This window comes from Sceloporus occidentalis, unplaced genomic scaffold (assembly GCF_023333645.1).
Source record: "Sceloporus occidentalis isolate IW3139 unplaced genomic scaffold, rSceOcc1.0.p SCAF_10, whole genome shotgun sequence".
Taxonomy (NCBI): Eukaryota; Metazoa; Chordata; class Lepidosauria; order Squamata; family Phrynosomatidae; genus Sceloporus; species Sceloporus occidentalis.
The window spans coordinates 22,866,209-22,892,473 of record NW_028316990.1 but is presented as its reverse complement, the minus strand read 5'-3'; the positions used below and the strand labels follow the sequence as shown (position 1 = coordinate 22,892,473).

Genomic DNA, 26,265 nt, shown 5'->3' with positions numbered 1-26,265 from the left:
AATAATTCTCCCTTTCCTTCGCATATACAACTTCCCTTATTCCTAATTTATTCCATTTATAATGTTACCAAGTTTTTAAAAACAAACCCCCCTCGTGCCTCATTCCTGCCCTTTTGTGCCTCAGCCTCAAAGTGCTTTAAATTCTCCTCAGGTCCAAAATATACACTCCATAACTCAGTGCTAGGGAATCCTGGGAATTGTAGTTTGGGGTGGCACCAGAGCTCTCTTTCTAACAGAAATGTCTCACAAAACTACAGTTCCCAGAATCCCCTAGCATTGAGCCAGGGGCAGTTAAAGCGGTCTCAAACTGGGTTATTTCTGCAGTGTGTTTGGGACAGTTTCTGAGATTTTAGTCCAAAACACACTCCCTCTTTTTTTCCTCTTCCAATCTTTTATTTTACTCAGGTGCTCCCTGAGTTGTTTATTGTTGTTGTTGTTGTTGTTATTCATATCTTATGATTTTTAGGCTTTCCTCCCTTGGGAAAAACAAAACATCTCTCACACTTAGAGCTTTCTTTTACCTCACAGAGTTATTCCAAACCCTTCAGCACCTCTCCTCAGGTGCTTCATAATATACTGTTTATAATTTAAGTCTGAGGCTTTCAAAAAAGATATCTCTATCTATCTATCTATCTATCTATCTATCTATCTATCTATCTATCTATCGCCTCTGGCTTAAATTTCAATGCTTAAAATTCACTTTTTCTCCTCAGCATCTCCTCTTCTTCCCTCTCCCTCAAGTATATCTTTATTAATTTATACCACAAGCAACAAATAACACAACCCTTCAGTACAATAACAACAACAACAGAGTTATTGCAAACCCTTCAGTGCCTTCAAAATCTCCTCAGGTGCTTCTTTTTAAAATAAAAACCCCTCTGTCTCACCCCTCATTTCCCACCCTTTTTGAAGGCCTCAGCCTTACATTAAAGCCCTTCATATATTAAAAAAACCCTTCACAATATAACACAGATGTGGCACATATCTTATTCAGGTGCCTCCCCTCTCAGATATTATTATTATTATTATTATTATTATTATTATTATTATTAACCTTTATTCATCATCATTATATTTTGGGACTTTTTCTGTACAAAATTTGCACATAGTTCGTGTGTGTGTGTGTGTGTGTGTGTGTGTATAAAATCTGCATTTCAGGACTTTGTATAAAATTTGCACATCATTCTCATATATATATATATATATTTGCATTTGGGACTTTTTCTGTACAAATTGGCTCATTTCTCTCTCTCACACACATATACATGAATCTTTGCATTTCAGGACTTATTATGTACTCAGGACTTATTTTGCACATTGTTCACACACACACACACACACATATATATATGCATGTTTGCATTTGGGACTTTTTCTGTACTAAATTCGCACATTGTTCATGTATATATGAACAGTGTGGATGTGTGTGTGTGTGTGTGTGTGAGAGAGAGAGAACAATGTACAAATTTTGTACTGATTCCATACTCCTACTACCAGCATCCCTCTGTTATATTATATTATGGCAAACCCCCTCCGAAGAAACTTGCCAAGAAAACCCCATGATGCATTGGAAACAACTTGAAGGCATGCAACAACAACAACATTTTATAGATGTTGTTCCTATATAGAGGCCCTATACTCTTTGGCTCAGAATTCCCAATTGTGTTTCTGTGTATGGATACTAAAGAGAAAAGCACTTTGTACATGTCCTGGGGCACAGGGCTTACTCCTTGCACAGCTGAAAACTACAAATCCCTGACTCACTGGTCAAACTGGTCTAGCTATTCATCTCTCCTGGCCCAGCCCAGGAGGAAATGGAACTGGACTGGCCATACTGGTTTCCACCTCCTTGCAACAAAAGCAGCTCCCAGTAAGTCCCAGCAGCTGAATGTGGTGATCTGGCACCATCTAGTGGAGCTACTGGTAATTTCACACTGGGGCGAATTTTGGCATTCAAGAGAGATTAAAGAGCATTTAAAGCATCCCGCAAATAAAGTGAAAATGTCGAGTCACTGAGCAAATGATTATCACACGCAATTGTGCAAATAAAGTAACATCGGTAATTAATTGTTGCTAAATTCCTGAAAGTAAAAAGATGCGCATAAATGCTCCTTTAATGTGGCCACTTTTAATGGCTTTGCAAAGTAACCTTTTTAGGATCATGGCTCCCAGATTTTGATCAGGCAACCACATCCATTGGACTGCAAGTCCCAGAATGGGCAGGGTCTCCAAAATCCCTCTGGATAAGGATTCCGCAATGACTACAACTCCCTGAATCCCTTACCCAGTATTGTCAACAGACTCCCCCAAAATCTTTATGGACTCTTTGCAAAAGATCCCTGGTTCTCAACATCCTTTTTGAATTGTGATGACCAGAACTGGACACAAGGCCAAAGCATAGACTCAAAATGTTGAGTTGGAATCTCTTTTCCTGGAGCTTGCATCCATTGCTCCATTGTGTGCTATTCTCTGGAGCAGCAGAAAACAAGTTTGCTCCATCCTCAACATGACACCCCTTCAAATATTTAAACATATCATAACTATCATATCACCTCTGAACCATCTCTTCTCCAGGCTAAACATACCCAGCATCTCCCTAAGTCTCTTCTTGTAGAGCTTTATTGTTTCCAGGCCCTTCATCATTTTGGTCAGTCTCCTCTGGACATGCTCCAGCTTGTCCACTTCTTGAATTGTTTTGTCCATAACTGGACAGTGTTATTCCAGTGAGGCCTGACCAAAGCAGAATAGACTATGACTTCCCCGGACACGTCGAAAAGAAGAATAAATCCACCCATCTTTGAGTGCATGAGACCTTGAAGCCCAGGACCGGTGCGCTTTGCCCCATCATCAGCCATTCTGTCACACGTCAGTTGCCTCTGGCTGTTTGCCAGGTTCCGGAACAGCTTCCCCGGAGCAAGATGGCCACCATGTTGACCAACATAGTGACCAGGAGCACCCTCCTCAGCGCATTGGAGGAGAAGCGGAGGCACCAGATGAAGGTTAGTATGCCTGTGTCGGGTTGCGACGCAAAATGTACAATGTTAAAAAAGAGGACAAATAAAAACTTTTTTAAAAGCCCACTCTTGTAATTAAAGCTCTAAATGGAGGATATTTTGAAGTTCCTCCTGAAATGTAGGATCATGTCCTGGAAAAGGAGGACAGCTGGTTAGATGGCTGATTGAGTCTAGCCATCTGGACTTTTGGCCTTCCTCTCTTTCTGCTGCTACCTTTCCTAGCATTGTCTTTTCCATTGATTGATGCCTTCTCATGATGTGACCAAAGTATGATAGCCTCAGTTTTGTCATCTTGGCTTCTAGTGAGATTTCTGGCTTGATCTGCTCCAGGACCGATTTGTTTGTCTTTTTGGCCGCCCATGGCATCCTCATCCCTCTCCTCCAGCACCACGTCTCAAATAAATTGATTTCCCTCTTATCTTCCTTCTTCGCTGTCCAGCTTTTGCATCCATACATAGTGATGGGGAACACAATGGTTTGGACGGTTCTGACTCCAGTGGTCAGTTGTATATCTTTGCTGTGCAGCTCTCCTAAAACAGGGGCCCATGGTTTGCTCATAGGACCTTCCGACATTTTCTTCCCCATGCAGAAATACCTGCTCCATCGCCTGTTCCTTGTGGCAATGTCCAGGGAAGAAACACAGGAGGGAGAGATCATAGGTACGGTCCCAGTTTCGCTGAGATAATGTCATGCTCTCCAACATTTCACAGATGAAAATGGAGACTCGGGTGGCCAAGCAACATCTGAATGTGGTCAAGAGGGAAATGGTTATGAAACAGTAAGGACACACCAACTAGGAAAGGGTGCAGTGGTTTGCTTTTGCCTGAACCAACTGGGAAGGATGAGTTTATGCCCTCTCCTCTGTTCCCCCTCCCTTGACTGAGTTAATTAAATGCTGTTAATTAAAAATGTCAGGAATAAACTCTTCCAGAACACGGCCCAAAAACCCTACAAAATACTATGCAATGACCTTTGCCTTTGGGGCATCATGCATCCCATGAAGGGCCAGGTAGCTGGGGAGTGACCCATTCCCAGGATGCATGCCATCAATGGACCCATGCCACAGTGGGCACACAAAAGGGAAAAACACAACAGTCAAGGCTGCCCCACATCCTCCCCATTGATGCCCATCTTGGATCTGCATTTTGCCTGGCTGGTTTTTCACCCATCTTTCCTCTGCCAGCCTACCATGAGCAACTTTTCCAGAGGATCTACAAGTTCCACCTGGGAGAACCGGCCTCTGGGGTCCTGATCATCTATTCCAACTGCATCCTCCACATTATTGAGGTAGGTCTAAAAGAGACCAACGGTGCACCAAATAAAAAAGGGGAGACTGTGTTTTGCATTTGCACAGCAGAGGTTGTCGCAAATCCCAGCAAAATCCCTTGTAGGGGGTTGAGCCTTTGCAGCCTGAGACAATTTGCTGAATGGGACTCACTGGCGGATAAGTGCAGGATTATGGCCGCTGCGCTTCCATGCTCTTTTGTCCCCCACGCTATCATTTGGTAAGCCATCTTTGTAATGTGCATGGGATCAGTCCCTGCCATTGAAAGTCAAATCCAATTCCTCTCTGCATTTTACATTCAAAGGAGATTTCAGGGAGGTGCTGACCCTATTGGGGGGATAGGATTTTGCACAATGAGCAGCTCCTTTTCGGTTTAGGTTGCAACTTGGAGCAGTTTTCCTCCTCCGCCAAAAAAGGAAGTCACCAGTGGCTGCCACTCCATGGAGCTTTTGAAACAAATTGGATTTTAAAAATATAAATCCAAACTGAGAGCAGAAGGAGAAGAAAATAAATAAATAAGAAAGCAGGGATGATCTTCTTAGGATATGAATGTGAAGTGTATGTATTAATATAATCTGACTCATTATATTAATACATACACTTCACATTCCCATTTTCTTGGGATTGACATCTACAAAATTAGACTTCCATGTCCAGTATTCGTTGAGAGTTTGGTCCCAGAAACCCCCACTTGTATTTTACTGTATTGAATGGGACCTGAACATCCATGGATTTTGGTATCTATGGATGTTCAAGTCCCATTAAATACAGTAAAACTGGTGTCCTTTATACAAAATGGTAAAATCAAGGTTTGCTTTTTGGAATTTATATTTTTTTCAATATTTCCAAACCGTGGATGGTTGAATCTGTAGGTGAAGAATCTGTGGATATGGAGGGCCAACTGTATAGCCAAAGCCGTAAGATCTTCCATAAATAAGACATTGTCCTCTCCTATGGCTCCTCTCCTGCCCTCTCAATACTTCAGGAGCAGATGGCCTGAGATTTACCAAAATGTTTCTGTCCCTGTCATGGATTTTTGCTTCTTTTCAGGCCTCTAGTGGGACCCTCTACCATATCCTGAAGGACCTGGCCACCTTTGAAACCCAAGGCCCAGCGTAAGTGCTTAAAAAACGACTGCAACTTTCAATGAGAGCAGGCAGAGAACTTGCTGCATCTGTGGGCAGAGGTCTCTTAGTTTTGACAGAGGTGTGTCCCTCCAGACACAATCCTTGTTGCAGTTTGTGGCTCTCCTTTCAGGGCCCTGTTGCGAGATGTGAAGCTCCTTGTGATGTCCCACAACATCCCAACCCGTCTGTTCTCGCAGTGGTACTCCACCAAAGTGGACGCGCCCGTCTCTCTGGAAGACGTCACGCAGAGTCAGACCATGGAGGAGGTCATCACTGAGTGCTTGACCCTCAGCCTCAAATTGGGAGTCTACCTTGCAACCGTGAAGGTGAGGCATGGCTGGATTGATGTGGATTGCCTTTGAAAATGCATTTCCCCAATGATAGGTTTGCATTAGGGTTGCTGTAAGTCAGAAACAACTCAACTACAAACATCAATATATCTTTGTTGTTGCTGTCATTTCTGAATGGGGTTTTCTTGGCAAGATTTGTTCAGAGGAGGTTAGCCTTTGCCTTTCCCTGAGGATGAGAGGGTGTGACTTCTTGCCCAAGCTCACCCAGTGGGTTTCATGGCCAAGCAGGGAATCAAATGCTTTTTTGGGGGAGAAGCATTAATGCTCCCAAATAAACGCCAACACAAAACATGCCTAGCAGATGCTGGAAAAATGCAGCCTTACCTGTGTGTTGCTCTTCCACTTCCCTCTCTCTTCGTCCAGGTGGGCAACAAGGGCCTGAGCGACTGCCTCCACTCAGTGGTCCCCGAACTTCTGATCCCAACGGAAGTCATTCGGTGTCTGTGCCGGGCCAAAGAATGCTTGAGTCCCGCAGAATTTCTCCAGATGTACAGCAAGCCTCTGCAGATAAGCATGGATTCAGGTATTGTTTCCCCATCAGAAAAGCACCACAGGCATTTGGAGCAGACCCCAAATTGAGGAGCCTTGCGCTGAATGGGCATGAAGGACCCCATTCCTTTACTGCTGTTTTTGTTGGCACGGGGAAGGGGTTTGTAGCCCAAACTTGGGCTTCCTGGGAAATTGGGCTAGCTCCAGATCATTTCCTACCAGTAAGCAAAGGGTATTTTACTTAGTACGCCCTTTGGCTGTTTAAATGGCTGCTGCAGTAAAATCTTTTAAAGGTGGGCTGGGATGCAGCACTCACCTTTTGAGGTTTCAAATGCTTAGTGTTGACTAGTTTAATACAAGTTAACTGCTTGAATCCATGGATAAAGAATCCATGGATAAGGAGGGTTGACTGTACTATTTTCCTGTGAAGTTAGTAAGTCGAAAGGCAAGGCGTCGTAACAGAACTGGCAAAAGAGAGAGAAGAATTGCTGGACATAAGTGAACAGAGCTCTGGGCTTCTGTGTCTAAAGTGTGAAGGTAACAGTTTTTGTGTTTCTGATCTTCCCTTGCAGAAAAAGTGTGGCCCACTCCTACTCATATGCTTACCTGAAGTGCTCCAGAACTCCTTCCAAACTGTGGGTCGAGTTACAGCAAGGATTATGGATCTGCTGTGGATGAGGGCGAAACTACAGAACCAGCCTGGGACTCTAAGTCCAGTAAACCTCCTCTGTCCGCACCAGCAAAGGCATCAATAAAGACCTTTGCAATGGCTGGAGTTACATGTTGCTTTGGTTTTTCATCTACACAAAGGAAGGTTCTGCAAGGTTCAGAGTGCTCAGCAGTAGGTTCAATTTGCACATAACAGCAAACCATGGTTTGTGTTAACTCTAGTTTACTGCTAGAGTGCAAAGATAAAGCCAGGTTAGTCTGCAGAATCAGTATGTAGAGATCTTGTAACACGTTTGAGACTACCTGAAAGAACAAAGTGGGCAGCATGAGCTTTTGTAGATTTAAGTCTACTTCCTCAGATAAGCAATGCTTTGCACAGAAAGTAAAAAGAAACCGTGGGTTGCTTTCCCCATTTCTAGTTTTTCTCTTGCCCCTTCTGTTGCAAAATGGAAGTCACAGTTGAGGCTGTAAATGTCACAAGCTGAAGTTCGTAAGCCAAATAATGAACCCCGGCCTCTAATTGTGGACTATGGCTTATTAGCAGAGATGGGTTCAAAGCATCTCAATGAGCCAAATTTTGATAGAAACCATACAATCCTTTGCTGTGTTAGAAGCGGCAAGGGGACTTAGTAATTAAAATGAAATGACCTTACAACCAATGAAAGTGAGATTTAATTTTACTCAGCATTTGAATCCAGATAAGATGTTCAAAATCACTTTCAAATTTCAACTCACTTATAACAAATGAAAGCAAATACACATTTCCCCCTTGAAAGTTTTCAACATGATTGCAACCATCTATGAGTGTTACAGAAAACCAAAGCAGGAAGGTAAATACAAATAACTATGAAATTTTTTTAAAGAGGTAAATAAGAATACTTTTTCTTTAAAAAAAAAAAGAGAGAGAGAGAGAGTAGCACTGAAATGGTTAGAGAGACAGTACAGTATGTTTCCTTCTACAGTAATAACAGTCCATCAAGGCACAAGGATACATCCACCATTTGGAGAAGTGACCGATAACCAGCAGTCCTCCTCCGAAAGTGTGGCAAGTTTTGTTTTTCCTTTTGGATTCATACTTTTAACAACAACAATAACAAAAAGTCTGCAGCATGTCACAGACAAGGACACCTCTTGAGAGTCATCTCCTTGGTAAGAGAGAAGAAGGAAGAGTAAGAAGTTCAACAGAGGAGGTTATTTCCATTATACATGCATTGCTTTGGATTCTCTTGGAATTATTTTCTTTTTTTTTCTTTTTGGCGGAACACCATCTTGGTTAAACAGCAGCAATTAAGCTTCCTATAGGCATTTCAGTTTCCCCAGCCGCAGCTTTAGGCACCTCTGTCAAGGCACAGGTCATAAAACTTTCCCCAGATATGCATAGAGGAGACTTATGTTCCGGACATATCTTCTTTTTTTCTGAAGGTTCTCGCTGTTGAGCCTGGACTGGCCGGGCGTCCCCCAGGGACAGAAAGGGCTGCGTCTCTCGGAGTGGTTTCTTTCTCTTACAAAGCTGTGCTTTCAGTATCATGGTCGATGCCAAGCACAAGGTGGTTGTGTGAACTTGGAGTCGGTAAAGTCGCAGGTTCTGCGGGGGTAGGAAGGTTGACAGCCGGAAGGCCTCGGGGCGGCTCTTGAACACTGGGATTGGAGTCTGCATGGAAAAGACGACAGTAAAGTCAAAACACAATCCCACACCACCCTCAGTGCAATTGTGGAAAGGGCACATTCTTTGCAAACGGACAGAGACAAGAGCAACCAGGCTGGGCCTCTGGGCAGCTTACAGACAAGGCTGGGTTTTGGTCAACCCTTCCTATCCATCATATTGCATCAAGGCTGGGCTTTGGGACCTGAATGAGGTGATCAAATTAAATATCTTATATATTCTTAATAGTCATGGGTAAAATAAGAGAAGTTGTGGGTTTGGGGTCCCACAGAAGTCTGGTCTTGCCATGCCCACCCTTAGATACAGCACACTCTTATCTCTGAAGCCGTAAAGGCCTGATGCTGCTTCTTATGGAACAAACTGGTAAGGAACGACAAAGTTTGCCCTGACTCTAGACGTCAAGGCTGCCAATTTTAACTATCAAAGGAGATATATCCCTCTTCTGGGGCTTGGATGAAGGAAGGAAAGACACTGAAAAGGGAAATGGGCTGCCTCTGGGCACATGCTGCCAGATCTTGCCAACTCATCTAGGGTCCACTTGTTGTATAACAGGGCACTGCACAAAAGGCACAAGCTGTTTTTCCAATGGAAAACCAATCTGGAGGAGCTACCTGCTCCATGAAAGGAGGGCTCTGTTCATTCTAATAGACTATGCTCATATATAGGGGGAAAGCTGGCTAGCATTTTGGTTTGCAAGGTCACAAGGTGGCCCACCTGTCCCACGGATGGTGACCTGACTGGTATCAAGGTAACTATGTGATGACTGTTTGCTACAGCACAACCCCCACAAGAAAAACAACAACAACAAAGAGGCAGAACGACACCCTACATCACACAAGTGACAGTTGGACACCAACAAACACTTCCCAATACCCCCCTTGCCACAAAAAGTGGGAAGCAATATTTGACATCTTCCACATAAGTAGGACTTTTGTGCCCAAGTCCTCAGGTCTTAGCTCTGGGTGAAAAGCATCACTCCCCATTTAAATGCACAGTGCCTGACTGAAGGAGACTGAGGAGCAAATGCACAAGGGTGAGTGAGGTGGAAGGCAAGTGCCACTGGGAGTGCCAGTGTGTGCCACCCCCATGATACTCAAGCCCAGCCTCCCAGCAGCCGACTATGGCTACCAGGTGCCACCTGGTAATCTTCTTGTGAGGACTGCAGAGAAGGGCATAACCTGGACTGGCACAGGACTCCTTGGCTCCACATCCAACATGGCACTTTCACACAAACTCCACCTCCCACTCCACCCAAAAAAGAAAAGATGGAAAGGCAAAAGTGGACACACTGCCTTTGGGAGGCTTAGGAGCCCCTCTAGTGAAGAGAAAGGACTGAGTAAGCATTAAACCTTGAGCAGAACTCCCTCCGTGTTCAGTTGCCAATGCCTTTGGGGCTGTTTTGCAAATGCTAATGTACAAAACACAAACGCTGTCTGTCCATCTTCTCACCTGTTTAACCAAATACTGCCAGTCTCTTTAGGACATGGCATTAACAGAAAGGAGGGGAGGAAGTCACACAAGCCTCCCAACACTCAGTGGCATCCATAGTTGTGCTACGGCCACTGAGCTCCAGGCTCTCTGGGCTTAAAGTGCATGGCATTTGTAACTCCCAGAGTGTACTGCTGTACTGGCCCACCTCGCAGGGCTGCAACAACAGCAGGGTGGGTAGTTTTGGCAGCTGCCACCTACTGTAAGACTGCACCAGAGATGTACATTGCTGCTCAAGCAGTTTCTGCTCACCTGAGTTTTGTAGTTTATACAATGAGGGCTTCCCCCCAGTGTTTCTTTCACTGACTTCCTAAGCCCTTAGTAATGGAAAAGGCATGAAGCCTACTGGAAATAAATAATAGAGCAGCTGTTGGTGCTGGTCATTTCCCCCATGGTTCCTGAGTGCCATCAGAGACAGATCCAGCCACAAATCCTCCAAGCAAAGGATGGAGGAAAAGAAGAGAGGTTGGCAGGCATGCAACGGTATCTTAATTCATTGCTGAAATTCCAGACTTCTGGAAAGTAGAAGCTCATTCCAGTTCCTGGAGTGGATGGCACAATCCCCGACTCTTGGACAATGAGAAAATGGACTGAAATAGAGATATTGTCTTCTGGGATGTATCCAGTGAATGTGTTAAAACTAGGCAGGCGTGAGGACGTAACAGAAGCATCTCTCCTTCCACATGCAGGGTTAGTTCAGGTGCAAGCGCCAAGCCAAGATTAACAGTGACCCGTTTGTTAGTAAGGGACGAAGCGGCATCCACTGATTTCGCATTCACAACATGTCCGGCCAATCGGAGGGGGGGGGGCTTGGTTTCTCTTACCATTGCCACTCTCAGTTCCTGCTGAATAATGCAGGTCAAACATCTAGATTGTTTAATAAAATTCTCAATTAGAATGATTACTCGCAAGTGGTGTTATCACCTAGAGGGGATTCAAAGGGTTATTGGTGAAGCTTAAAACGACTACCATAATTTCAGCATCCATCAAGGTTCAGCCTGGGGATCAGGGCCAATGCGTTAGAGTGCTGGTAACATTTAGACACGGGCATGCACTTGTTCAGCCTAAAATAACGCTTTTTCTCACAAAGAGGCTCTTTAAAATGAAGCACCATCAAGAAGCACTAAGTCCCGATTAAAAATGAGCAGAGAGGTTAAGCCTGTGGATGCCTGAGCATTATTGCCTCAACCAGGTAACTGCTGTGTCTGCTTTGTTAGCCAGCAAGGGGTAAAAGTTGCTCTCAAAGATAAACTGGCATCTGTCCCCACACTTCCAATTGGAATCTAACTGCAAAAGAACTCAAAATTCCCTAACATCTACAGAACTGCCCCAGCAACGTTTCTGGTGTGTGCACGCCTTCCAGTCGCTTGGCAACTTATGGTAACCCAAGGATTTCATAGGGTTTTTCTTAAGGTAAGGTATCCTCAGAGGTGGTTTTACAGCTTCCTTCCTCTGAAATACAGCCTACAGCCTCTGGTTTTCCTTGGCGGTCACCCATCCAATGCATAACCAGGGTTGACTTGGCTAAGGTTCCTATATCAAATGGGACCTGGTGCCTTTAGGGTATTTAGGCAGTACCATTTGATATGTCTCTAGCCCACTCTGTGCTGAAATGGCCACTGGAACCCTGGCTGGGACACTTTGTTAGGAATTCTTGGTGTGAAAGACTAACTGAATATGGTAGAAACTGGACATATCTATCTGTGAGGTGCTGTGATGCCAGAAAATGTTCAAACACTCCAAATGCTGGGAAGAGAGAGAGTCATACAGTTCTGGGTGTCAATGAAGGAAAATCACTCTGGATGGGACAGAAGACTGTAGCAGACTCCAGGGGAAAACCACTGGTGGAGAGAAATGGAGAGGAGTGAAGAGTGGTATGCACAGCACCCTCCCTGCAAGAGGTGGCTTCAGATTTCCAGCTGTCCATCTCGCTCAACAGAGACATTTGAGAAATGCTTGGAATCTGCTGATTTATCTGAAATTTGAAATTGGGCTGACGGTGGGGGGAAAGAGAGGAAAAGGATAATATCCAACCTTTTCAGCATTTTTGGCCCACCGTTTCAAGAGGTTCTTTGGTCATGAGGACTAGAAGTATTGGTGTTGTACACAAAACCATGTAAATCCAAGGCAAGCTGAGCAGCTAAAGTGCAGTGTTGAGCCGTTACTATGTCCTAATTCACAGCATCTTTAAGCTGGCAATGTGAAGAAACACAAATGAATTTTGTTTTATTTGTTGCTCATTCTATTTATTGGGCCTGTGATGTGGAAAGGTCAGAGGTTGACCATGCAGTCAAAGTAAAATAGGGGAACGCCAGCAAAAAAGTTTTCCTAATCAAAGGGGGGGGGGAATGTGGCAACGGCAGGGTTATTAGGAATCTCCGGGAAAATCAGATTAAGCATTTCCAGGGCATTCCAACCATACCACTGACAAACTGCAGTTTTCTACAAAAACAGTAAAGGGTCAAAATGAATAGCTTCCACTTCGTGCTTGCTTTGTAATTTTCCATTACAGCCTAATGACTGCTGCTTTGTGACGGAATAATGTATGTCTAAAATCTTCCCATATATATTCTTGTATTTTGTTGCTAGGCAGATTTTCCCCAAACTGCTATAAATGGTAAAACATATGTATGAGTAGGGGTTCTTACCAGTCACAATGCGGGAGGCGGTCGAAGGGGTGCCCGGCAGAGAACCCTCTCCCGTCAGGTGAGGAGCTGGAGGGTGAGGCGGAGGGGGCACGCTGGGACGGTTACGGGGCTTGGGCACCGGCCGCGGCCGTGGCAGCGTGCCCGTTTGAGGCACTGGCGGTGGCGACTGGGCTGCCGGAGCGTCCTGTGAGGAAGGTTGAGGAGGCGCAGGAGCAGGGGAGCTGGCGTTCTGCTTCTCAAGAGGTGGCGTGTCAGGGGGTGTTGGCGTGTGTGGTGGGGTGGGCGATGGCTGCCTCTGCTGTGGCAGTGGCTGCTGCTGCTGCTCAGGTCCAAGCTCAGAGGCCAACAGCGTGTGCGAGGATGATCCGGGAGTGGTGGTCTTCGGCTGAAGTGGAGGCGTTGCAGTTTGTGTGGGGGGCTGTGGGGGTGGGTGGCTGGGAGCCTGTATGGGGGAGAGGCTGCTGGAGTAACGCCGAGGGGCAGAGACCTGGGAGGGGGCAGTGGTGCTCTGGAGGCCCCCTTGGCTGGGAGGAGAAGGGCTTCTGGTGGGTGGCTTGGGAGATACCGACGGCGGCTGAGGGGCCGGGACGGAGCCCTGGTTCCCTGGCTGTCCAGGAGGTGGGTTGGCCAGCTTGGGAGGGGCCGGGGCAGGCTTCTTCACAGCTGCAAGAGAGGCCAGAAAGATCTTCTGTTATTAGGCATGGCCAAATATGCTTTCAAGCACACAAAGTCATGACACTAGGTTTCCATCACCCCATGTAAATCTGTCAGATGTCTGGACCAAATCCTTTGGACCCTCTTGCGAAGGACAGTCCTAAAGGTCTGTGAGATAAATGTTTTATCACTAAAAACCTTGGTGCCCTTCAGCCCTGAAATATAAGGCTTGCTGCAGGGGGGCACCACTAAGTTGCATCAGAGACACAAGTTGGGTTGAAGCCTCTCTGAGTAAGATGTTTCCTTAGACCTCTTTGCGGAATCCCTGAAGAGAATCTGGGGAAATTTGTGACCCAAGATCCACATTGAACTTCTCATTCCAAATGAGCAGACAACCAAAATTCTCTCTCTCTCTCTTACACCCCTCCATATAACTCAAAACCTTCTCCTCCCTTCTTAGAAAATAATAAACAACAGCAGCCACTTCCATATCTAGCACACCCTGCTGCCTTCCTTCCTTGGAACCTCCCAGGGAAATGGCTAAGTCACCCACACTTCCCAAGCAATATGGCTGCAGTAGAAAAGCAGCATCCTCACAGACTCCCAGCAAAAAGTCTGCAAGAGCTTCTGTGTCCATCTTAATATGCTAAGCCACTGGTCAGGCTGTTCCCAGGACTCACCTCGCCTGATCGCGTGCGGACTGGGCCCAGCAGTGTTCTGGGGCTGCCCAAGCGAGAGCTGGCCGGTGCCACTGGCCGGCTGCGGGTGGGTCTGAGCAGCACTGCCGTGGCCCCCATTTCTTGTGGGGGGAGGAGTTGTGGAGGGTGTGGGGTCCTTTGGCTTTGAAGCGCTGGAAAGAGAGAAAGCTCTACATCAGGGGATGCCACCATTCAGAGGGACAGGCTGCTTCTCCGCAAGGCCCACACTCCTCAGGATGGCAATGTGTTCACACTGAGCAAACAGTCCAAGGTCTGCGGTGGGTTGCTTAATTCAGCACAGCTAGTTGAAGTTGATGGAGTCACTGACAGTTCTCAAAATGAGGCTTAGAGAAGGGGATCAGGTCTCCTTACAGTGAAACCACTGAGCTCTAGTAGGAAAGGCAAAGCTGTAACCCAGCAGGCTTCAGGATTTTGTTACTGCCGGCCAAGCAAAAAGATCTCCCACCTGCACAGAAGGAGAGGTGTGTGCCTTGTACTCTCAGGAGTCTAAGAGGGATCACTGACAATGACTATCATAGGTCTGTTACAGATTGCCAAAATAAAGCTGCTTTGGGTCTCTTTGGAAGTATGCTATTTAAATGATGCATGGGTCCTAAGAGTCCAGAGGTCACGCCAAAGCCACACTCCATTCCTAAGCACTGGAGTGCAGCTTTGGTGCAGCTTCCGGATTCTTAAGATGCACGCATCATTTAAACAGCATACCTGCAAAGAGACATGAAGCAGCTTTATTTTGGCAGTCTGTAACAGGCCATAGAATCATAGAATAAGAGAGTTGGAAGAGACCGCAAGGACCATTCAGTCCAGCCCCATTCTGCCATGCAGGAAATCCAAATCAAAGCATCCCCGACAGATGGCCATCCAGCCTCTGCTTAAAGACCTCCAAGGAGGGAGATTCCACTACACTCCGAGGAAAGAGTGTGTTCCACTGTCGGACAGCCCTTATTGTCAGGAAGTTCTTGCTAATGTTGAGGTGGAATCTCTTTTGCTGTAGCTTGCATCCATTGTTCCGGGTCCTAGTCTCTGGAGCAGCAGAAAACAAGCTTGCTCCCTCCTCAATATGACATCCCTTCAATATTTTACTCTAGCATTAGAAGAGCAAACCATCACAATCCAACAATGGGGCAGAGCAAAACAAACACACTTTTTCTTAAAACAGTGCAGTGCTCAGACTGAGCCTCACTTGGCTTCCTGTGCTTTCAATACAAAAGGAAGAGTTGTAAAGTGAGGCATGGATGTCAGTAAACAGAGGAGGAAAGGGACAAAGCCGGCTACACCACTAATGCACAACCAAGACAAGACATAGAGGGTGCTGGCTATGGGATCTGAAGGAACACACTTTGACCTCTCACAATGAGGCAGCGGCAGGGGCCATCCTCTAATGTAGTCTGAAGTGTCTACTCTGTAGGGACACAAGCCAAGGGACACTTGCTCTCAGCTTGTGTGGTTGAGGAAAAATGAGCCTGATCTGGGCCAAGTCTAGGGATCCAGTTCAGTTCTTCAGGGAGGCTGAGCATTTTTGCAAGTTCACTTCTTTCCAAGGGAGAATAATTTATAGTGCATGTCCTTAGCCAGAGGGAAAGTGCAGGCGGATCATTTCCAGCCAGGGACTTTCTGTTTCCACTGAGTTGGGCACTCCTCTCATCTGGCCTCCTCTACTATACCCTTTTCCTTCGGGACTCCATCTGTCTTACCTGCTCTCCTCAGCGCCTTGGCTTTGGGGCTGCTCTGCTGGATCGGGAAGGGGGGCAGCAGAAGCAGCACCTAAGAGGCCGGATTCAGCCCCCGTGCCCGGTGGGTGCTGCTCCATCACGGCCTGTGCCAGTGGGCCAGCCTCCGTGGGCGGAAGGGGCGGGTGGAAAGCGGGGGACGTGTGCTTTCTATTAACAGTGCCACCTCTCCGGGGGTTCGCCTGGAAATCCATAACCTTGACACCAAAGCTACAGAGGAGAAAGAGAGGAAACACACCATGCAGACCGGCTACACAGAAACACAAGAAAGGGGCAGTTAATGCCTACAAGGACCAGACAAGAGCCTAGTCCATATTCACTGGCAAAGCAACAAGAACTCTCAGACTTTGTCCATTTAAGACATTGTTAGATACAAAGGCATGCAGTAAGCCTTGGCTCAGTCACATAGATTGGCGGGCAGGTGAATGATGGGTCATTCAGCACCACTTTCTACTGTGTAAATACTTAAATGGAGAAACAGAATGGAATAAATCTGTCAATTTTTTTCTGCACAATTCATAGAATCATAGAATTGGAAGAGACCACAAGGGCCATCCAGTCCAACCTCATTCTGCCATGCAGGAAAGCCCAATCAAAGCATCCCCGACAGATGGCCATCCAGCCTCTGCTTAAAGACCTCCAAGGAAGGAGACTCCACTACACTCCGAGGGAGTTTGTGCATTGTCAGGAAGTTCCTCCTAATGTTGAGGTGGAATCTCTTTTCAAAGAGGATTCTAGTTTTAGTTTTGATCTGAATGCTTTGGTGTGCTGAAGCTGCTGCTACCGCATTGGATTAAGCCAAGGAGCCTGCCTTTGGGGCAGTCTAAGTACTAACTGCAGGGTTGTGTGTGCTTCCCAATCCCACAGATACACAGAAGAAGTGCAGGACATAACACTGGACACCTGTGGAGGAGGAACTCCACTTTCTGGCCATCAGAGCCCAGAACAAAAGGAATATGTGGAAGGGCAAAATACATAAGGAAATCTCAGACCAAGCTACTGGGACGACTGAGTAAGATCTCTAGTGGACGTGCTTTATAATTCTTTGCCTCTCGCCATCTCCACTTGAAGCCAAATGGTGCAAAGTAAGTTTGAATACGCACGTTTGATTCTTGCTTCATTTACATTGCCAAATTAGGCAGAATTCCACTTTTCCCAGACTAGCTTTTTTTGGTTTGGGGATTTTGATTTTTTGGTTTTGTTTTTTTTAAGAGACATGAAGCACATATAACCCTGGTTAATCCATACTGACAAAAGCATGAAGAACAGAAGAGTCATTACTTTAGCTCAGCCTATGGACAGACGGAAGCCCCCCCCCCCCCCCCCTCAGCTGAACCCAACACAGAGTGCTTCAAAGGAACTTGTAGCCCAGCCTCTCTGTAGTAAAGCCAAGGCAAATCTTAAGACAGCTGTACTTTGAAACAGATGCTCTTCCACTCTGCTTAGAGGAGGCAAGGCCTGTGAGCGCTAGGATGGCACTGACACCAGCAGAAAAGCAGCACATGTCTCAGCCACAGTCCAAATGAAGGTTGATACCAATTCCCGGGAGGGGCTCTCTGTTCACACCCTTTTCCTGCCCCCAGAGCCACACATGGCTGTAAGATGGGTTGGGAAATGGGAGGGACATGATGAGACAAGCTATGAAGAATTATTTTTTTGGAAGGCAGGTGCTAAAGAAGGCCGTTCTGGGAGCCTGAGCTTTCTGCTGTCAGGTACCTCCCCATTAATTTAGAAGTCCTTTTTGCCCCACCTTCAAGCCTTTCCAGGCATCAACCTACAGCAGGACAGTGTGCAGTTTGGAAGCAAGGACACCTCCCGGCTCCACTTGGTTCCAACAGCCACAGCAAATCCCCCCCACCAGCTTCTACCATGCATGAAAAACCAGGAGAAGGAAGTGCGAATGCGTTACCTTTGGATCTTCCTCAGGCTGCAGCAAGTGAGGGGAAAGGAACCACTCAGCCTTAGTCTCTAAGGCCATTTGCAATGATACACCAGGGGCCTCAAACAAATCTTCCAACACAGGGTTGCTAAGGGCCTGCTGGCAGGTCTAGTCACCCCTGGAGAGTCACCCCATGACTCATGTCAACTTCAGATGTGCATGCATTAAAGGGCATGTTCAAACATGGTGGAATCCTGATATTTTGGGACCTTCTGGGATGACATCTGTGTGGGTTTCTCTCCTCCTATATTTAGTTGAGACCTTGGATTCAGACATACTACCATTTTCACGTCTGTATATTACAGTTCTTGTACATACTGTATTTTCACTTGCTTGTGTTTAATCTTGACCGCTGGTTGTAGTGAATCCCAGAACTCTTATGATGGCCCCCCAAACTCATAAGAGGATGACTATTTGAATTTCAGATACAACTAGAATACTACAGATATACTGAAGGGGAGAGTCAGAAGCTGAAGAAAAGTGAACCAGGGGATCTCCCCCCAACAATGGCTGAACAACTTGGAAGTGGGGAGAGGGGATATCATTGCTGTACCTTTCCTTCCTCAGCAGCTCCCCATCCATCACTGCCATGCTAATGGGTCTCTTCCGCTCCAGTGTCCCAGAGTCATATTCATTCCCTGTGTGTAGGTGATTTGAATTCACAGCAGGCTGCCCCACGAATGCTCCCGATACATTGAAATCCACCTCTGGAGTTCAGAAAAGATTATGCTTTTTATCAGCTGTATTGGCATTTTGCCCTGCTTCCAAGCACCACACACGGGTGCCTTTTTACTTCCTCACCCAAAATTAAATTTTACTTAATTAAGTAGGAAAATATTACATACGTATCTTAAGAAGATTGTACATAACAAGACATTTTCAAAATATCCTTAGTGACTCTTGTTAAGAAATATTAAGGGTAAACTCATTCTCTTACACATTAAAAATACCCATAAAGAGCAAGTTCAAAACTTCATAACAGAAATGCATCTTAAACTCACAACAAGTCAGGCTCAAAGAAGGGCAAAACTACAAAGGAATTTTCCCATTAGATTCACAGCCAAGTTGGGCTATAAGGACAATCCCAAATTCACTCTCTCCGTGTGGAGAGAGTTTCTAAATGTGCCAAAATGTGTGAAAGCAAAGGGCAGGTTACTAATCTGCCAGTATTCTTAAAGCATTTCATAAAAGAAAAAGACAGACAGACAGACAGTGGGACTATGTGCTGGAAATCAAGAGGGCGTTTACCTTCAGGAAAGAACCAAGCCGCATGCTGGATTATGGGCTCAACAACGGCCACCACATGCACTGATGTTGCTGCTGCTATTTCTGCCAGAGAACTGAGGAAGGAAGAAAATTCAGCTGAAACCTCAAAGGGAGCCTCAGGAAGCAAAGCCACTGCCCCAGGATAGTTCCTTCACCCCTTGTGCTGAAATATCTCCCTAAAAGTCTGACCAGGTAATCCATTTGCTCCTGGTAACAAGCCAACTTCTCAACCTCCCCAGGCACTCTAAATCAAATAGATACAGCAGAAACACTAGTGTGGATTTCTTTGGAAAATATTACCCCTCTAGAGCTCACCCTTCATTCTTTGCCCACAACAGGTTTGGGCCCAAGACGATGGCGATGTTGCTGGGTGTCATCTTGTTAAGGTCACTGTACTGTGCAAGCTTGGCCAGGAATTTGATTAAGTACCTGCAAGGAACAGTTGATTAAGTACCTGCAAGGACTTGCGCACAAGTCACAGTCCTTACAAGGAACACTGCTAGAGGATCTTCTAGGTTTTACACCAAGGATGAGCAAAGCACTCAAGATGGCTATCCTTTTGCAGGAAGATGGAACATGGGTCAAAAGAGACCACTGCTATTTGCCACCCACCTGAAGTTGGCCAGGTTATGCTTTGGCAGTTTCTGACAAATCCTCCACAGGTCCTGTAGTTTCTTATCCTGGTCCTGTATACTGTGGGAACAAAAGACATTCTCTGGAGCTAAAAGGAGACCAATTTCCACAGCTTTGTTCAGTTGCTGCACCTCAGTCCTTGGGGGAGAGGGGGGCTGGAAGAAGACTTGTGCTTATAGGATGAGGCCAACATCTAAGTTATACCAAAGGGAAGCTGTGTCACAGCCCCTAAAAAATGGTGCTCCCACCAATCCCTGCCAGATGGGGAAAGACAGGCATGAGATTAAACCTTTAATACTAAGGAAACACTTAATGCAATGACTGAAAGAGGAAGAAATTAGGCAGCCTCATCCTAAAGGCGCAGAATTCAAGAGACAGAAAAAGAAGGGTTGAAAAGAAAATGCAGGAATTAGTAAAAGGAGAGAAACGGAGGAAGCGAGAAGAGCTTTTAGAAAACAGCCAGAGGAGCCTGAAGGAAGGTTAAGAGTGAGAACAAGGCCCCAAAACCTCTCCTGGAGGAACCCAACCAGAATGAACTCTTCTCCTTCCAGCTTTCCCTACTTTGCAACTTGCGCCCATTCTTCATACAAGGTGTAGGTCATGAGCGGTTCCGGCAGCTCCCTCAGGTAAGACTTCAGGGCACCTGGAGCAACAAAGAAAGAGACTGAGGAGGCAGATCAGCACCCGAGTCACCAATCCACCCAGTCCTGAGGCTTAAATATTTGAAGGGATTTCATGGTGAGGATGGAGCAAGCCTGTTTTCTATTGCTCCAGAGAGTAGGGCATGAAGCAGTGGGTTCAAACTACAGGAAAAAGAGGTTCCACCTCAACATTAGGAAGAACTTCCTGAGGGTAAAAGCTGTTGGATAACAGAAGATGTTGCTGCCTTGGAGGATGGTGGAGGTTTTTAAGCAAAGGCTGGAGGAAAAGAACAGGTCTTAAGCATTTTAAATGAAGAAAGAACCGTAAGTATTCACATATTTAAGAGAGGCAGAGGGACATATTTTAAAAATGGTTGTGGAATATCCAGGCAGAACACTAGATGGTGCTCCAAGCAACCTCTTAAGTTTTGAATCCATCAAACAGTGATACCTTTATTGACCAACTGAAATGCACAATATACTTCTGCAATATACATTTCGGTTGGGCAATAAAGGTATCACTTTTTGGTGGATTTTTGTTTGAATTTACTAAATGGCCAACACAGCTACCCCTGCATGTTTTGTTTTTAAAGTTTTGAGTCAGCCCACACACAAAGCTTTCTTCTGCCTGCAACCAAGCGCTAGGAAGGACAATTAAACATGGGAATAAAAGCACAGGAATTGATGTTTTTACCGGGAGGGGAGGGGGAGATGGAAATAAATCTACCTGTGCAGATAGTGCAAGGAGCCTTGCAGAAAATGTTGCAGCAGTCTATGTTTAGTAAGGAGGAAAGTACTACAAAGTTAGGCTTCCCTTTGCAAGCAGAGAGCCCCAGGCCAGGTTCTTAGCTGAACCATTAAGGTTTCCACCCTGAGCACAGGTCTGTAGATCTGCCTTTTAAGAAATCATGGAATCGTAAGAGTTGGAAGGGGCAGCAAAGGCCAGCTAGTTTGACACCCTGCTGTACATGAATGCACATCTAATGAGTCAAACTTTGGTGTACCAGCCAGCATGTTTGTGTTGGTGGTGGCCATGGGAGGACACAGGCCATGGTTACTGCAACTGGGAGGGAAGGAAGGAAGGAAGGAAGGAAGGAAGGAAGGAAGGAAGGAAGACACTGGGGCAAACGGCTACTCTGATCTGGCAAGTTTTGCTTCTGCTGTGTGACCCTGGAAGAAGTGCAACTGCGGACACAGAGCCCTAAATGGATTCCAGCCTCTGTCTCAGCATCAGGTAGAGAGTTGTAACTGACTGTGGGAACTGTGGAGGAAAGCAGCGGCTGCCTGGCATATTCAGAGAGCAATAACACCGCTTGCTTTGCTTCAAGAACCTCCTAAGATTCAATGCCTGGTTAAGGATGGGGAGGAAAGTTTTTGGGGAAAACCAGGACCTTTCCTATGATCACACTGAGAGCTCACTTAGCTTAAAGAGGTGGCTGACACTGGCTGTCTGTGGCTCCCTGAGGATAAATTACACACATGTTCCAGGCTGGGCAACTAGTATTAAGGAGCCAATGGGATAAATATGGCTTTTACTTGCATTTGAATAATGATTCAATGAAACAGAATCAATTCTGCATTAGAAATAAATAAATAAATCCTATTATTATTATTATAAAGACAAAACTGGGAGACTGGAATTTCCCATAAATCCGTGTTAACAAAAAGCAGCTGGGTCACAAACCATAGTGTTGTCACTCTTAGGAATGCTGGCATTTTACTCCTTTCGCCGGGAGTAATATCTGAATGACTCAGTCTGTCTCATACTACTGTTTAAGAAAAAAAGAAAACTTCATTGGGAAGTACATCCAGAAGCTGCAACAAATGAAGGGTCCTGTGGTTTGCTCGTGTTTGTTCTCTGGCCCATTGGAGAAGAACGAAGAGCCAGGGTTTCCTGAAAAGTTGGGACTTCTCATAGAACAAACCACAGGCCAAAGGCTGGTCATTTGTTCAGCCGCTCCTGTTGCAAGAAGGAGCAAAAGGCCAGCCAGCCATCACCATTCTGGCATCTCCTGACATCAACCTCTGCATAGACAAATGGGGAAAAGTCAACCCTTTCTGAAAAATGTTTAAAACAGAAAGAGTTGGCTCAAATCAACCCAGCTGGTATTTATTACAAATGCAAGTCTTTTGCGGTAAATGGAAGATAACACTTTCAGTTTTGTATTTAGTAGTAATGAACCTGTATCCATTTTGAGATTGAAAGTAACTATCATTGCCATTTATTTGCTAAATTTATAATCTTGTCTTTCCTCTGCCCGGTTCTCCTCCTTCTCCAACCCATTTTATCCTCACAGCAACAACCACCACCCTGTGAAGGAGTTCAGGCTGACGGGGATGGCCCAAAGTCAGCCACTGAGCTGCCTGGCACAGTGGGGACTAGGACTTGGGTCTCTCGCATATCCCAGGACAACACTCTAACCACTATGATACACTGCTTCTTTCCTTGAACTTCACAGCTATTCAGTTGGAACACTTTCATTAAGTTTCCCAAGAACTGGCCCAGGGGCACAAAGGAGAGCACTTTGATTACGACAACACAACAGTGGGATTGTGCTCAAACAGTCTTGTATTTGGTAACAAGGAGGTGAACCCTGCCTGAGAGAAGAGCAGCCTACCTGGCAGTGCCAAGAATTCTCCATGCCTAGCTTTGCAGCCCTTGGCAAAATACTGAGCTGATAAGTGAGGCCCTCCAGCCCATGTGCAGCTCCTTCTTGGGGCAGCCCAGCAGCTCTCTCAGTCTAACCTACCTGCCACGGCATGTGGGTCTGAATAGAACTCATCCAGGTGTGACGTGGAGCAGTCCAAGGCCGCTTTCAGCTTCTTTAGCTTAGAAGCTCCGGCAGCGATTCGGAATAAGCCCTGGGTAAGGACAGCAGACGCATCCTGTTAGCTGGGTCATGATGATAAAAACAACCCTCTCTGCCATCAACCAGTTCAGTCTGACAGATGCCAACCCTGTGACCTGGCACTAGAAGTACCCAGAGCAAACTGAATGGAGTTGGCCCACTTCTTGCTAATTGGATGAATACCCTTCCACACATTTTCGCCAAGGCAGCCTTCATGTGCTGCTGAGCATCGCCTGGTCTGTGCTATGTTGTTTCTAAGATGCCTGTTCAGGGTGATTAAAGGGCTGCTACAACTGCAGTGATTTCACCTGAGCATGAAGGCCCCCACAGTCCCCGCAGCACCCAGAAAGAAAAGAGAAATACCATACCTCCTCCTTCATGCCCGTTTCCAAGAGCATCATCACACATGCTTCAATTGGGAGGGCGATTTCTCGGGCGCTGCGCTTCAAATGCTCTTCCAGGGGAGTCCCAAAGGCTGGCTTTTCTGTCCATTTGTCTAGTTAGAGAGGCAGCACAAGTAGTTAGCGACACAACTGGGAATTCTCTGAAAGGGGTGTATGTGTGATGGTGGTGGTGGTAGAAGATCTGTAATATGCTCATTAGGAATCACACCAGAAGGACAGTCTGACTGACAAAGGTTTCTGTTAGGTTTTGCTTGGGTGAGAAGCCAGAACATTGCCAAGCCTGCATAAGTGACCAAAAGCAGCCAAGAGCACAACTCTTGCTAGCCACGGGATCAAATGCTAGCCCTTCTGCACAACAGGCTGATATAAACTCTATATGCGACTAGATCCCCATTGCAAAAGAGTTGATTTCTGAATCCGGGGTGTAAGCCAGGCTCTTTCTAAGGGGCTCGATTCACATGACCCTCTGGCGGAGTGGTGGAAAGCCTTTGGCTTGGAGATACTGTGAATTGAAAAATGGCAAGCAAAGGGTCAAACGTTGACATATGGGGTGCTACTCCTCTCCGGCTTCTTTCCATACACGTTGAAATTTTGTTTTTTCATGTCTGGGGCCCACAACTCTTGGAACCTTCCTGGTAAGTGGCTCCACAGGCTTCTTCCTTGTCATAGGCAGGGAAAATAGGTTGCCTTGGCACTAAAATAACCAAACCACATTCATTTCCAGTCATCCTCCTGCCTTCCATTCCAATACAGCCACTGAAGCTGAAATTCCAGCCCTGGGGTGGCTGGGCCGGTCTGTGGTATAAACAGACCTCCACACACTCCAGTGGGCATCTGAACTGGCCCCAAGAGAGAAGCATGGCACTGGCATTACCAGGCTGCGTTCTGCAGTGGGACTAGTCCTGCAGCACAGATACACACAAAACTACGGTTTTGTCAAGATTAAATGTTGACAAGGCTGGCCAGTTGCCTCACCAAAGTGTTATCTTATGAGAAGGAGTTTCATTCTGGTAACCCAAATTTCCCTTTGTCAATAAAACCGTTTGGAGAAGAACTTTTAAAAATGGTCATTGCTTTTTCTCCAATCCAACAAGTACATTAACCGTCATGTAAAAATCATTTTATTTGTTGCTCCAGTTGAGAAGAGAGAGCAGACCAGAAGACAGACGATTAGTTGTTGACTGTTAGTTATGTAGGAAGTACCAGAAAAGAAGAAATCTGGAAGCACTCTGAGATAGCCGGTGCCCTCGTTGCACTGCCTGCCCCTCAGCACTGTGCACGCAGAAAGGTGAGCCTGTGACTGGATGCTCTGCAAGCCTCTGTGGCAGTCAGGATGAAGAGCAAATGGCTCACATCTTCTCCAGCCTTGTGCCAACACAACATGCAACATTAGGATGGGTCTGGAAAGACCAATTGAAATAGACACGATGCTCTCTCTTCCTCTTCCTCTAGCCCCTCTGAGTCTCTGCTTTCCTATCCAGGCTATACTTGGCTCTGTTGATTCATAGAATCATAGAGTTAGAAGAGACCTCAAGGGCCATCCAGTCCAACCCCATTCTGCCACGCAGGAACTCTCAATCAAAGTATCCCCAACAGATGGCCATCCAGCCTTTGTTTAAAGACCTCCAAGGAGGGAGTGTCTGGCTTGGTGTGCCAGTTGTGGATGCTGTGGGCATGTGTGCTTCATGATACTCAAAAGGGAAGGGCAGAGGGGATGGCGCCAGGAGTACCAGCTGCACATAGGACTCTCCCCTTCCAAATGCCACATCACAATGTCTCTTGCCACAGACTGATGTCTCTCCAAGGGGCTGATTCAGTAGCTAACCTATGCAAACAATGGCCTCAAGATATTGTGGTAGGCCATGAAGTTTCTTAAAACTAAAAAACAAAACAAAAGGAGGAAAATCTGGCTGAATTTGTGGGCAAGAGGGCTATCAAGGGTCTCTTAATCACAAAAGAACATTCTGTGACTTCAGAGTACTGACTTCAGTTTACAAGTTTTGGGTTGGGTGTTTAGATAAATTTTGTATTTTTACACACTACTTTGAGCATTTAACTGCCAGAAAAGCACATTCTTCAGCATATGTTTATGTGCCATTCCTTATCCAGTCTTCGGGTGTTTTCACATTAGTTGCCGTGTTTTCTTTTTATTGTAAGTTTCACTCTGTCGTCTTGAGCACATATCAAGGAGAGGCAGAGCTTAGGATACAAATTAAAATCTAAAAAAGTGAAGGAATTTTGACACAGTAAAAGGATTTGAGGGAAATGGGCTTTGCATGATGTGCTGGACCTTTACTTGCTGTTATTTTGTTATTGTTGCTGTTTTAACGGTTTATGTTTTTAACTGTTTTTAACATTTTACAATGGTTTAATTGCTTTTTAACTTTTGCATGCTGTCAGTTTTTAACTATGGTTGTTCTAACTGTTTTAAGCAGCTTTGTGCCCCAAAGTGGAGGAAAGGCAGGGCATAAAGAAGCAACAACTACAGCCATCTGTGTGCTAGACTTGGCTTCAGCTATTCCTAAATGTGGCCACCGAGAGAGAGCACATGGGGCAGCCAGCACTGGCCCTGTGTCCAGTTGGCAGGAGGTGAAGGGGTGATGCTGGCACACCCTGCCCATGTCATCGGCAACAGTACCGCCCCGGAAGAACCTCAGAACAAATGTAGCACTTGTTGTTAGTGTGTTAATAAGAAGCTTG

At 45.9% G+C, this 26,265-nt stretch overlaps 2 protein-coding genes across 5 annotated transcripts in view; one reads left to right on the top strand and one right to left on the bottom strand.

Annotated features, from left to right (window-relative positions):
• Positions 1 to 1,457: 1,457 nt before the first annotated feature.
• LOC149306178 (testis-expressed protein 47-like) lies at positions 1,458 to 7,016 on the top strand. Its single transcript, XM_089540438.1, has 7 exons — positions 1,458 to 2,999; positions 3,604 to 3,673; positions 4,198 to 4,301; positions 5,350 to 5,414; positions 5,557 to 5,752; positions 6,140 to 6,299; positions 6,838 to 7,016. Exons 1-7 carry the CDS (start codon positions 2,919 to 2,921, stop codon positions 6,873 to 6,875), a joined length of 714 nt encoding a protein of 237 aa, XP_089396564.1. The 5' UTR covers positions 1,458 to 2,918; the 3' UTR covers positions 6,876 to 7,016.
• A 589-nt stretch (positions 7,017 to 7,605) lies between these two features.
• Positions 7,606 to 26,265, bottom strand: part of ARHGAP17 (Rho GTPase activating protein 17) — a 45,013-nt gene continuing 26,353 nt past the window's right edge. The window contains exons 10-22 of one of the 4 annotated variants that reach the window (XM_089477013.1): positions 23,530 to 23,657; positions 23,063 to 23,174; positions 20,233 to 20,314; positions 19,651 to 19,731; positions 19,354 to 19,467; positions 19,021 to 19,112; positions 18,326 to 18,479; positions 17,743 to 17,760; positions 15,798 to 16,043; positions 14,068 to 14,237; positions 12,734 to 13,396; positions 10,910 to 10,952; positions 8,498 to 8,585 (exon numbers count right to left, since the gene is read on the bottom strand). In XM_089477013.1, coding sequence (XP_089333139.1) covers positions 10,945 to 10,952; positions 12,734 to 13,396; positions 14,068 to 14,237; positions 15,798 to 16,043; positions 17,743 to 17,760; positions 18,326 to 18,479; positions 19,021 to 19,112; positions 19,354 to 19,467; positions 19,651 to 19,731; positions 20,233 to 20,314; positions 23,063 to 23,174; positions 23,530 to 23,657 — 1,868 coding nt within the window. In that variant the 3' untranslated portion in view covers positions 8,498 to 8,585; positions 10,910 to 10,944. Of the gene's footprint in view, positions 8,586 to 10,909; positions 10,953 to 12,733; positions 13,397 to 14,067; positions 14,238 to 15,797; positions 16,044 to 17,742; positions 17,761 to 18,325; positions 18,480 to 19,020; positions 19,113 to 19,353; positions 19,468 to 19,650; positions 19,732 to 20,232; positions 20,315 to 23,062; positions 23,175 to 23,529; positions 23,658 to 26,265 lie in introns of all 4 variants that reach the window. The other 3 variants (XM_089477011.1, XM_089477012.1, XM_089477014.1) reach the window with 3 other exon arrangements.

Bases quoted from the DNA above. Each gene is read 5' to 3' on its own strand.
- LOC149306178 (XM_089540438.1), top strand. From the start codon at position 2,919: ATGGCCACCATGTTGACCAACATAGTGACCAGGAGCACCCTCCTCAGC. The intron at 3,674-4,197 runs GTACGGTCCCAG...TTCCTCTGCCAG, and splicing joins ACAGGAGGGAGAGATCATAG to CCTACCATGAGCAACTTTTC. The intron at 5,415-5,556 runs GTAAGTGCTTAA...CTCTCCTTTCAG, and splicing joins TTTGAAACCCAAGGCCCAGC to GGCCCTGTTGCGAGATGTGA.